This window comes from Eutrigla gurnardus, assembly GCF_963514095.1.
Source record: "Eutrigla gurnardus genome assembly, chromosome: 17".
NCBI classification, from domain to species: domain Eukaryota; kingdom Metazoa; phylum Chordata; class Actinopteri; order Perciformes; family Triglidae; genus Eutrigla; species Eutrigla gurnardus.
Window position 1 is genome coordinate 19,888,727 of NC_139928.1, and position 10,764 is coordinate 19,899,490.

At 39.9% G+C, this 10,764-nt stretch overlaps 1 protein-coding gene across 1 annotated transcript; it reads left to right on the top strand.

Moving 5' to 3' along the window:
* Positions 1-1,421: 1,421 nt before the first annotated feature.
* Positions 1,422-7,148, top strand: LOC311027861 (class I histocompatibility antigen, F10 alpha chain-like). Its single transcript, XM_084032043.1, has 8 exons — positions 1,422-1,611; positions 2,123-2,389; positions 2,735-3,010; positions 3,406-3,699; positions 4,004-4,108; positions 4,999-5,052; positions 5,143-5,182; positions 5,301-7,148. Exons 1-6 carry the CDS (start codon positions 1,563-1,565, stop codon positions 5,046-5,048), a joined length of 1,041 nt encoding a protein of 346 aa, XP_083888169.1. The 5' UTR covers positions 1,422-1,562; the 3' UTR covers positions 5,049-5,052; positions 5,143-5,182; positions 5,301-7,148.
* Positions 7,149-10,764: the final 3,616 nt, after the last annotated feature.

The following is a 10,764-nucleotide window of genomic DNA, read 5'->3' on the forward strand; positions in this document are numbered from 1 at the left end:
TTTTCATTTAAATTAGTTATAAATACGTAAAAACATATTGAATGGAAATTAGGCCACTGATATTTTCCGTTCTATGGTATGGTAATATTGGCGATTTAAAGCAAATTGTACACATTTGAACTATGGCTTCTCAGTTGAATATCTGTTGAAGTTTTACTGATGCTCATGTTTGATTATCATATTCATATTCTTTATTTGGATCCCCATTAACTTGCACAAAGTGTTCGAGAAGAAATATGATGACAACCTTGTGCCAAAAAATGAGCAACTCATCTCTTGCCAGATCTCTTGTGGCACAGAATCGAAACCTAACAGGCTCATCACGTGATTTCCCAGAAACGGTACGGAGGCTGAGACAGGTGCTGTTTCTGCCCAGTAGAGGAGCTCTAACTCTGTTTGTTACTGAGTCCGGACAAGGAAACTGTCATCAAAGTCTCATATTTGACCAGAAACAGCAGGGTTCTGCAGAGAGAACATGACCACCAGGAGTTAAAGGAGTTCTAGCCTAGAAATGATAAATATTCATATTCATGAGAGAATGTATTATTTGGGAAGAGTACATGGAAAATCATTCAGGAAAACACAGTTCTCAATATTCTATTACATTTTGATCCCCCTAAATCCTACACACTGGCCCTTCAAATACACCCTGGTACTGCAAGTATATATTTCAGGTACTTTTCAGGAACACTTCCATCAGAGGGGGGATGTTGTACTTTTTACTCCACCACAGTAATGTGACAGCTTTAGTTACTTTTCAGGTCAATTAATCATTGGATTAAATGAGTGGTTCTGAACCGTTTTGGCTTGTTGCGTACAAAGAAACAGTGTAGTTGTTCCACATGTCTAGTTGTTAGAGGTTCCTCAGACTTAACAAATACCAAAACAACATGGAGGAAGGTAATACTTCTCACCCTCAACACATTGGTGTATATCAATATAATTAAGATTACTTGAGCTGGATTTCAAATGCAGGACTTTTATTTGTGATGGAGTGCTCTCATATCGATGTATTGATACTTTTACTGAAGTTAAGTATCCGAGTACTTCTTCCACCACAGCTGTCAAGTATGTGAGTACTTCTCAGGTAAATTATTTCAATTACATTTCTTCGGTTGCTTTGTATCGTGCCTTCTGGAAGTTACACTGATCTGTGATCTGTAGGAGGGTTTATGTTGTGATCCTGTCGTCCCTAAACAATAGGATGACGTCAAATAACGTCAAGGAAACATATTGTTACACTTGTTTACAAAAGTCTTTAAATGTCTTAAGAAAACCAACAATCATTTGACGAAGTTCAGGATTATTTATGACAAACCTCGGAGTATTTCTGCCCATAAGGTTCATTTCCTGCTAACAACCTCTTCTCTTTGCTTCCACCTAGTAACTCGTGACGCACAGCCAATGTAGAATTTTCTATTGGTCGGTTGAAGTAGCTCCATGTCACGGAGGAGACGGTCGAGGCTGTGTGTCAGAGAGACAACAAGGGGAAACAGCGAGGCGACATTCAAGTAAATGTTCATCAAAGTTTTCTCTTCTCCAAATCTCGTCCTAAGAAGAAAATGAGGGCGGTCATGGTGTTGCTGTTGATCTGCCACAACGCAGCAGCAGGTAAGAATCAGGCGACTAAACAACCATAACTGAAGAACTGTAGACTAACGTCGCGTTAAAGGGAAACTAACAACCGTCATTTTATAGGCCTTGTGTTTCTTTAGTAGGTCTAAATGAGACATTACTTTAGTCATAAGTAGGCAATATCTTGTACTCCTTTAACTTATTTTTATTTTATATTATTATTTTATATATATACTGTATATATATATATACATATAACATATATAATAACATATTTTTACAGGGGTTCTAGAGTGTTGTTCTGGAGAGTTGTGTAGATAGATAGATGGATAATTTGTTTCTCATTTCTTGTTTATTTTTATTTACTTCCTCTGCTGGTAAAACTATGTAATGACACCATTTCAAAGTTAGATTCTTTAAACATGCATGTTTAATATGTGCGCATATCGGCCAGCACTGATACCGATATATCTGCAATTACTCTTTGTCCATGGGGAATTCATTATTATAATTTAAAAATATATATATATTTTATTGTCTGTTACAGAGATTCACTCTCTGAAGTATTTCTACACGGCGTCCTCTGGAGTCCCAAACTTCCCAGAGTATGTGGCTGTTGGGTTGGTTGATGACGTTGAGATAATTCACTATGACAGCAACACCAGGAGAGCAGAACCCAAACAGGACTGGATGAACAGAATCACAGAAGATGATCCTCAGTACTGGCAGAGTGAGACTGAGATCTCTGTGAATAACCAGCAGGTCGCCAAAAGCAACATTGAAATTGCAAAGAAGCGCTTCAACCAAACTGGAGGTTTGTTTATATTTCACTTTCAAGAGTGATACACCTCAATGTTTCTATACTGCACTAAATAATACCATGTTCATTCCACTAATAACCAACAGAGATTATTAACACTTAATCTCCATCAGATTAGATCCCAATAACTTTATGTCGATCCATCCCAGCACACTCTGGTTGACTGTGTGTCTCACTCTGTATCAATGGTTAATTGGCTGTAAGTGGCTTTCATGGAGCCAATCACAGCAGCAGGTGTAGCTCCTCTGTTGTTGTTGATCAGTGTGTCTCCATGGAAACGATCTCTCTCTCTCTCTCTCTCTCTCTCTCTCTCTCTCTCTCTCTCTCTCTCTCTCTCAGGTGTCCACATTTTCCAGAGGATGTACGGCTGTGAATGGGATGATGAGACTAATGAGGTTAAAGCTTATTATCAATATGCTTTTGATGGAGAAGACTTCATAGCGTTTGACCTGAAGAGAGAGAAATGGACCGCTCCAAACCGCCAGGCTCTCATCACCAAACAAAAGTGGGCTTATAATAAAGGTCTGACAGAAGGGTTAAAAAACTACAACCAGACTTGTCGTTATTGGCTGAAGAAGTATTTGAAGTTCGGGAGCAGCTCTCTGCTGAGAAAAGGTAGAATCACATGACCTGACATAGTTAATTGGACACAATCATTTTATATATATATATGTTTGTTTGTTTGTTGATGTAAAGGAAAGGTGAGTTGCTCACATCGTCTGAAAAATAGTTGTTTGAAAAAGAGAATTGTTTCGTAACATTTTCATCATAATGATGGAAAATATAACTATGGCCTCTGATAATGGGCATCTTACTTTGATAACTTTGAATGTTTGTGTTACGTTGCAGAGGAAGCAGAACAGGATTATTTTTGTCTCCTTGTCTTGCTATATAATAATCAGAAGACAGAATGACATAGAACAGTGTGTTACTACAGGAGATATTTGTTAAACCCCAGTACTATATAAATACAATGGTAGCAATAATCAAAACTCTCTCTCTCCCCTCAGTCCTTCCCTCAGTGTCCTTCCTCCAGAAGACTCCCTCCTCTCCAATCAGCTGCCACGCTACAGGTTTCTACCCTCAAAGAGCCGAACTGTTCTGGAGGAGAGATGGAGAGGATCTCCATGAGGACGTGGACCTCGGAGAGATCCTCCCCAACCACGATGGAACCTTCCAGATGAGTGCCGACCTGAAACTCTCAGTGGCAGCTGAAGACCGGAGCAGGTACGAGTGTGTGTTTAAGCTCTCTGGTGTGAAGAAGGACATCGTCAACACACTGGACGTCATCAGGAGCAACAAAGGTGAGACTGAGACCAGAAGTGATGAGAAACATTATTAGAAACATAATAATCAAACCACAGTTCAGAGGTCGTAGGCGCCGTATTGAATGAACTACTGGTCAGTTTTAGAGGATGAGTAGAATGATTTAATAACTGGATGAATGTATGTATCTGTCAGGAGATCAGTCAGGATCACGTTTTCAAAAGGACCAACAAACACACTGAATACAGGATTGTGGTCCGGTTGACAAATGGAGGTTCTTCTCCTGGAACCTGCTTCATCTGTTCAGGTTGTGACTATTTCCTCTTGTTTTGTGCTCAACAGAGAAGCCCACTGACATGACCGCCGTCATCATCGTCATCGCTGCAGTCGTACTTCTTGCTCTCGTCCTCGCTGCGATTGGATTCGTGGTTCACAAAAAGAAGAACTGTAAGACCCAAACGGAGACGTTGTCTCATCTCTTCTTGAGTTCAGGCTTTGAGTTGGTGACTTTATCCAGCAAACTTCAACAACAAGCGCTATAAGGGCACGACTAGAAGACACAAACTCATATTCAAGTTCAACATTCATTATTATTTTTATTGTCAGATTCAGGTTTCATCAGATTTGCTCCTATTTTTCATGTATTTTGTTTAATCCCAGTTTTTCTTTCAGACAAATACCTGCATACTTGTTAGTACATCTTGTTTTATTATATTTAACATTTTTGTTGCGTTGATTTCCAAAAGTGGCTTTCACTGAGTGCTAAAGTTGGTCAAGGTTTAATTCCTGCTGAAAACAAAATGTGAAGCGACCAGCAGCATGGGGTGCAAGGCTCAGAGAAACAGCGCCCTCTGCTGGTGCTGCTGTAGTCACCATGTCGTCTGGTCTCTCACGTACTTAACAAAGTCTGCGTTCATGCTGATGAGCATTTAAGTTGTTACTAGATAAGAGTTGGTGCAATTCAAACTTTAAATAATAATAACATTTAAAAGTTATAATCACTTGAAAAGCAGTCGCTCCCTATATTTTAAATTTTCATTCCAACTGCATGGAAGGATGAATGAATGAAATGTTGCGGTGAAGAAGGATTCTCTTATTTGTGTACTTGATTGCTTACAAATGATGTTGTTCAACTACAATATCAATACATTGTTTAGTGAAAAGGTTAAGTAGAAAATAATAAGAATGAAATCAATACAAAATAAAAGGTTAGTATGATGCTGCAGATATACTGTGAATGTGTATATATATGTGAGTAGTAACACTATAGACTAGAGAATGTCATGACAGTCACCCAGGATTGCCCTTGTGTTGATTTATTTTGTTCTGTTTTTTAGACAAGAAGACCCCGTCTGAGACTTCATCTACAGGATCATTGATAAGCTGATCAGGTCCATATCCATCTGTTTGTCCGTACAAAACGCTTCTTTATCTGATTTTGTCCTTTACTTGACTATTGTTTTGTATTTTGGTCTCTTCAGACCCGGAGAGTTCAAGCAGCACCACACTGTTGGATAAAAGGTAACTAATGTGTGACGTCTGTACTATCCCAGTGGTTTCACACCTTCCATTCCTGATACCTTATTGCCATATTATTACGTTTTGCACTGTTCATTTTTAATGCTTGTGTATTTGACAGATGTGAGTGACTGCAGGAAGAGGAGGGTGAACTTCAGTCCATAACTTCAGACTCTGTTATGTACAAAGTTTGACACAGTCTGAAATCTAATATAAACAAAAGAGCCGGATCACCGACAAAACCGGTTGAATGTCCCCTAAATTCACGTGGACAAAACATTAACGTTGCCAAACGCAACAAGGCTTTAAAAGGTGCAATAATCTATATTTGAGAATAACAGATGTGCTGGAGCTTAAAGGACTGTACGAGAGTTTCACCTTAGGGGGGTTGGCGGATGCTTTAACTACTTCATAAATGTACCAAAATTACTCAAACCAAATAAACTTAATTCAACTGTTTGTATAAAGAGAGCGAGGGGAAACCAAATCAACACTTAGAACAATTTATTGCACTTGGGGAGAAAAAAGGGTTAATGTTCTTCAAATACTTATCACTTTAAAATTATGAGTCCTAATTAAATCCTATCAAATCTAAATTTAGTTGGGCGCCCGAATTATTATTCTAATACAAAAAATGTTCTGGCCAACGTTGCCGCGGTTACTGGAGAGGAGAGGCGGAGAAAACTGTTCGTCCGCCTGGAGAGAGAGCGAGTGCACCTTGTTGTTGACAGACGGTGAGGTGCTCGGCTGTAGAGTGTGGCTGACTGCTGCGGTGCCGGTGGAATCGGGAAGACGCTGCCCAGTCCAACGGATGCACAGTCTGCCCCTGCAGACTGCGACACACTGCGTATGGCGATGGGTGTCCTCTCTGGTTCCGTGGGTGAGCTAGCTTAAACGCTACCTCGCTCGGGGTATCTCCGCAGGCAGCCGGGCTGAGAACACGCGATCGCCTCTCGTTTGCCAAGGTGGAGGTACTCACAACAACTTCTACCACTTAAGCCACACTCGATCTGTCTTCGTAACAGCTTAATTCCTCCACTGCACGAACATGCTCAAAAACAACTGTCTAACTCACCGCGCGCGTTCTGATATTCATACACTTAACAGTCACATGACATTGTACGTAAACACAATTAAAAAAAAAAACTCAAACCCTCCGCGAAACAAACTAGAACTTATTTATACAAACAACATTACAGGCAGACAATGAAGTATGGGAAATTATAATAAACGAACTTCCACATATGAAAAACATGCCCTCTTTTATGGAATCCCACCCAAATTGCAGACCCTTCAGCACAACAGATATTAGAGTTTTTCTCTCCGTGGTTTGATCAGTGTTGCCGACACACTCACACACACACATTTTCCAGTTGTATAAATAATTAACGTTAATTGATGACTCTAAATGTCCAGTAGGTGTGAATGTGAGCGTGAATGGTTGTTTGTCTCTACATGTTGGCCCTGTGATAGACTGGCGACCTGTCCAGGGTGTACCCTGCCTTCGCCCAATGACAGCTGGGATCGGCTCCAGCGACCCTGAATACAGGATAAGCAGTAGACAATGTATGGATGGATGGATGTTGACATGAGATCAGGTTGTTACATAATATCTCTTTTGATGTGTTTTTGAAATATATTTCTATTTTTTATATATTTATATTTATGATGGGGGGTCCTTAAAGGCTTCTGGGCTGTTTGGAGCTTCTCAGCACACTGATGGTGAAAATGAAATGAGATGTTTCTGAAAGTATGTCCTGCTGGTGTTTTGGGACAGCGGACGTCTGCTCTCTTAATTTTGGTAGAAACTGAGCCGCGATGCTCAGAATCACTTCTGGTGTTGCATCAAGTCGATGATTGTACAACTAAGTTGCTCAATTTCATTGCTTTTCTACTTTGTGTTTTTTTTTGTCAATAAATTGTCCGATATTCCAAAATGCTGTGTCTTTTTGTGATTCCATATATGCTTAGAGATCTTGTGATCTTCAGTTTATTGATATGAAGGATATTGATTATTGGCATATGTATGCTAACTGAAGCAACAGGAAGTAAAGAAGGACAACACAAGACAGAAGGACTACAAAATAAAACAGGAAACCAACAAGAGACAGAAACTACAAAACAACAGATCATCACATTCAGTCGTGGTCAACTGTTAGTTTATTGATATGGAGGATATTGTGGTGACTATCTAAAACCAAAAACGTATTAGTCACCTGATGGTGGTTTGAGGACGAACTTTACTCGAGTTCAGAGGAAAAAAGAAAAGAAAAATTACGGTTGTGCAAAGGTTGGTCTCTTTGGGTGATGTTCCCATTTATTGCAACAAAAAATGTTATTAACAAATAGAAAAGTTCCTGGCTTTCCCCTGGCTTTTGGTAAGAACTGTGTGAACCCATCCATCCATCTAGTGTCTACCGCTTATCTTGTATTCAGGGTCGCGGGGGTGCTGGAGCCGATCCCAGCTGTCATTGGGCGAAGGCAGGGTACACCCTGGACAGGTCGCCAGTCTATCACAGGGCCGACATATAGAGACAAACAACCATTCACACCTACGGGCAAATTGGGACTGTGGGAGGAAGCCGGAGAACCCGGAGAGAACCCACGCTTACACGGGGAGAATCGAACCCGGGACCCTCTTGCTGTGAGGCGATAGTGCTACCCACTACACCACCGTGCAGCCCCCTGTGTGAACCCACCAACTCAAACTAATCACTACTCATTTCAGGCAGCTGGGCCGCTGCTGGGTGTCAAACAAACAAAAGAAAAAGGTACTGCACCCTTGTGGTCAAAATAAAACTTGCACAAGACACTAACTAAAAAGGTGGCTCCTACAAAACCCTTCAGATGAGAAGTCAGATGAGGACAAGAGAAACAGAAACAGTGACCAGGCTTGAATGGAGCGGCGTACTACTTTAGCCTTTTATTGACCCTTTAATTCATCAGGGTTTTTCTGTGCTTTTAACTGGAAACTTGTGTTTTTAAGTATTTATAACTAATTTACATTTAAATTAGTTATAAATACTTTAAAACGCATATTGAATAGAAATTAGGCCACTGATATGTTCCGTTCTATGGTATGGTAATATTGGCGATTTAAACAAATTGTACACATTTTAAGTATGGCTTCTCAGTTGAATATCTGTTGAAGTTTTACTGATGCTCATGTTTGATTATAATATTCATATTCTTTATTTGGATCCCCATTAACTTGCACAAAGTGTTCGGTGAACAAATGTGATGACAACCTTGTGCCAAAAAAATTGCAAATCATCTCTTGCCAGATCTCTTGTGGCACAGAATCGAAACCTAACAGGCTCATCACGTGATTTCCCAGAAATGGTACGGAGGCTTGTGCTGTTTCTGCCCAGTAGAGGAGCTCTAACTCTGTTTCTTACTGAGTCCGGACAAGGAAACTGTCATCAAAGTCTCATATTTACCAGAAACAGCAGGGTTCTGCAGAGAGAACATGACCACCAGGAGTTAAAGGAGTTCTAGCCTAGAAATGCTAAATATTCATATTCATGAGAGAATGTATTATTTGTGAAGAGTACATGGAAAATCATTCAGGAAAACACAGTTCTCAATATTCTATTACATTTTGATCCCCCTAAATCCTACACACTGGCCCTCCAAATACACCCTGGTACTGCAAGTATACATTTCAGGTACTTTTCAGGAACACTTCCATCAGAGGGGGGATGTTGTACTTTTTACTCCACCACAGTAATGTGACAGCTTTAGTTACTTTTCAGGTCAATTAATCATTGGATTAAACGAGCGGTTCTGAACCGTTTTGGCTTGTTGCGTACAAAGAAACAGTGTAGTTGTTCCACATGTCTAGTTGTTAGAGGTTCCTCAGACTTAACAAATACCAAAACAACATGGAGGAAGTTAATACTTCTCACCCTCAACACATTGGTGTATATCAATATAATTAAGATTACTTGAGCTGGATTTCAAATGTCGTAGAGGTTTTTCTTCGTGTGTCTGGAATATGATGATGTGTCAAACAGCCTGTTTTCTCCAAACGGTGAATGATTGATGCAACAATTCGTACGTCTCGTCGCTGCAATAAGAACGCCTTTCTAGCTTCTTGTTAGTCGTTCGTACGCCACGCCGTCTGCACTGCAACGTAAACACATCTGCATAAAGAAGCAGCGTCGTGAACAAGTGAGGACGTTTAGAACGTGAGTCTGCCGGTGGAGGGTCAAACAAACACACGACTTGCACCAAGGAGACCGGTGTCCCAGACCCGTGTCCCGGAGCGTTGCTGCTTTCTTTTAAAAGCTCATAGTTTCACGACGCGTTTCCTGTTAACTTGTTGACTCGCTGTGATGAATGTCTGATTGATGCTCTCATTGTTTTTATTTGACTTTGTATGGTGACCTTGAGTGTTTAGAAAGGCGCCCATAAATAAAATGAATTATTATCATTTGTTGACATGAGATCTGGTTGTTTCATCTCGTTTGATGTTTTTTTGAAATATATTTATATTTTTTATATATTTATATTTATGATGGGGGGTCCTTAAAGGCTTCTGGGCTGTTTGGAGCTTCTCAGCACACTGATGGTGAAAATGAAATGAGATGTTTCTGAAAGTATGTCCTGCTGGTGTTTTGGGACAGCGGACGTCTGCTCTCTTAGTTTGGTAGAAACTGAGCAGCGATGCTCAGAATCACTTCTGGTGTTGCATCAAGTAGATGATCGTACAACTAAGTTGCTCAATTTCATTGCTTTTCTACTTTGGTTTTTGTTTTTTTGTCAATAAATTGTCGGATATTCAAAAATCGTCTTTTTGTGATTCCATATATGCTTAGAGATCTTGTGATCTTCAGTTTATTGATATGAAGGATATTGATTATTGGCATATGTATGCTAACTGAAGCAACAGGAAGTAAAGAAGGAACTACAAAACAACAGATCATCACATTCAGTCGTGGTCAGCTGTTGGTTTATTGATAAGAAGGATATTGATTATTGGCATCTCTATGATGACTTCATTCGTGGTCGATCATTACTTTGTGGTTCATTGAGAGAAGGAAAGTCGGAGAAAACCTCACGTGGTTTCTCAGGAGCTCAAAGGCAGATACATGAAATGTCCACAGGGGGGCGCTGTCACGCTGCTGACTTCTCTGTGAAGATAAACTCTGGTATTGATCAGCTGTGATGAACTCAGGTATTGATCAGCAGTGAGCAGGAGGAGCTTTTGTTTAAAACTCAATATCATGAACAATATAAACACATTGTCTGGATAAAAGATGGGGCCCATATTGATTTGTTGATGATTCATAATTTAGTAATGGTATATAATACTGTATTCATCATATATAACACCGTGATAACAATTAATAACACGCATAATACATTCATTAACATAAATGACATGGCATTAATGCTAAATAATATAGTATGAATCATGAATGACACTGTCCCAGTTAAAGAAGTGAGAACAAAGGAGGAGTTTCCTTGTGAAACGGAATTCTCTCCTCTTTTCTAAAGTGCTTCAACAACAACTAGTGAGGCTGAAACAGAGTCCAGACGCTGGTCTTTGATCAGCAGGAGGTTAAATGCTCCTTTCAGGT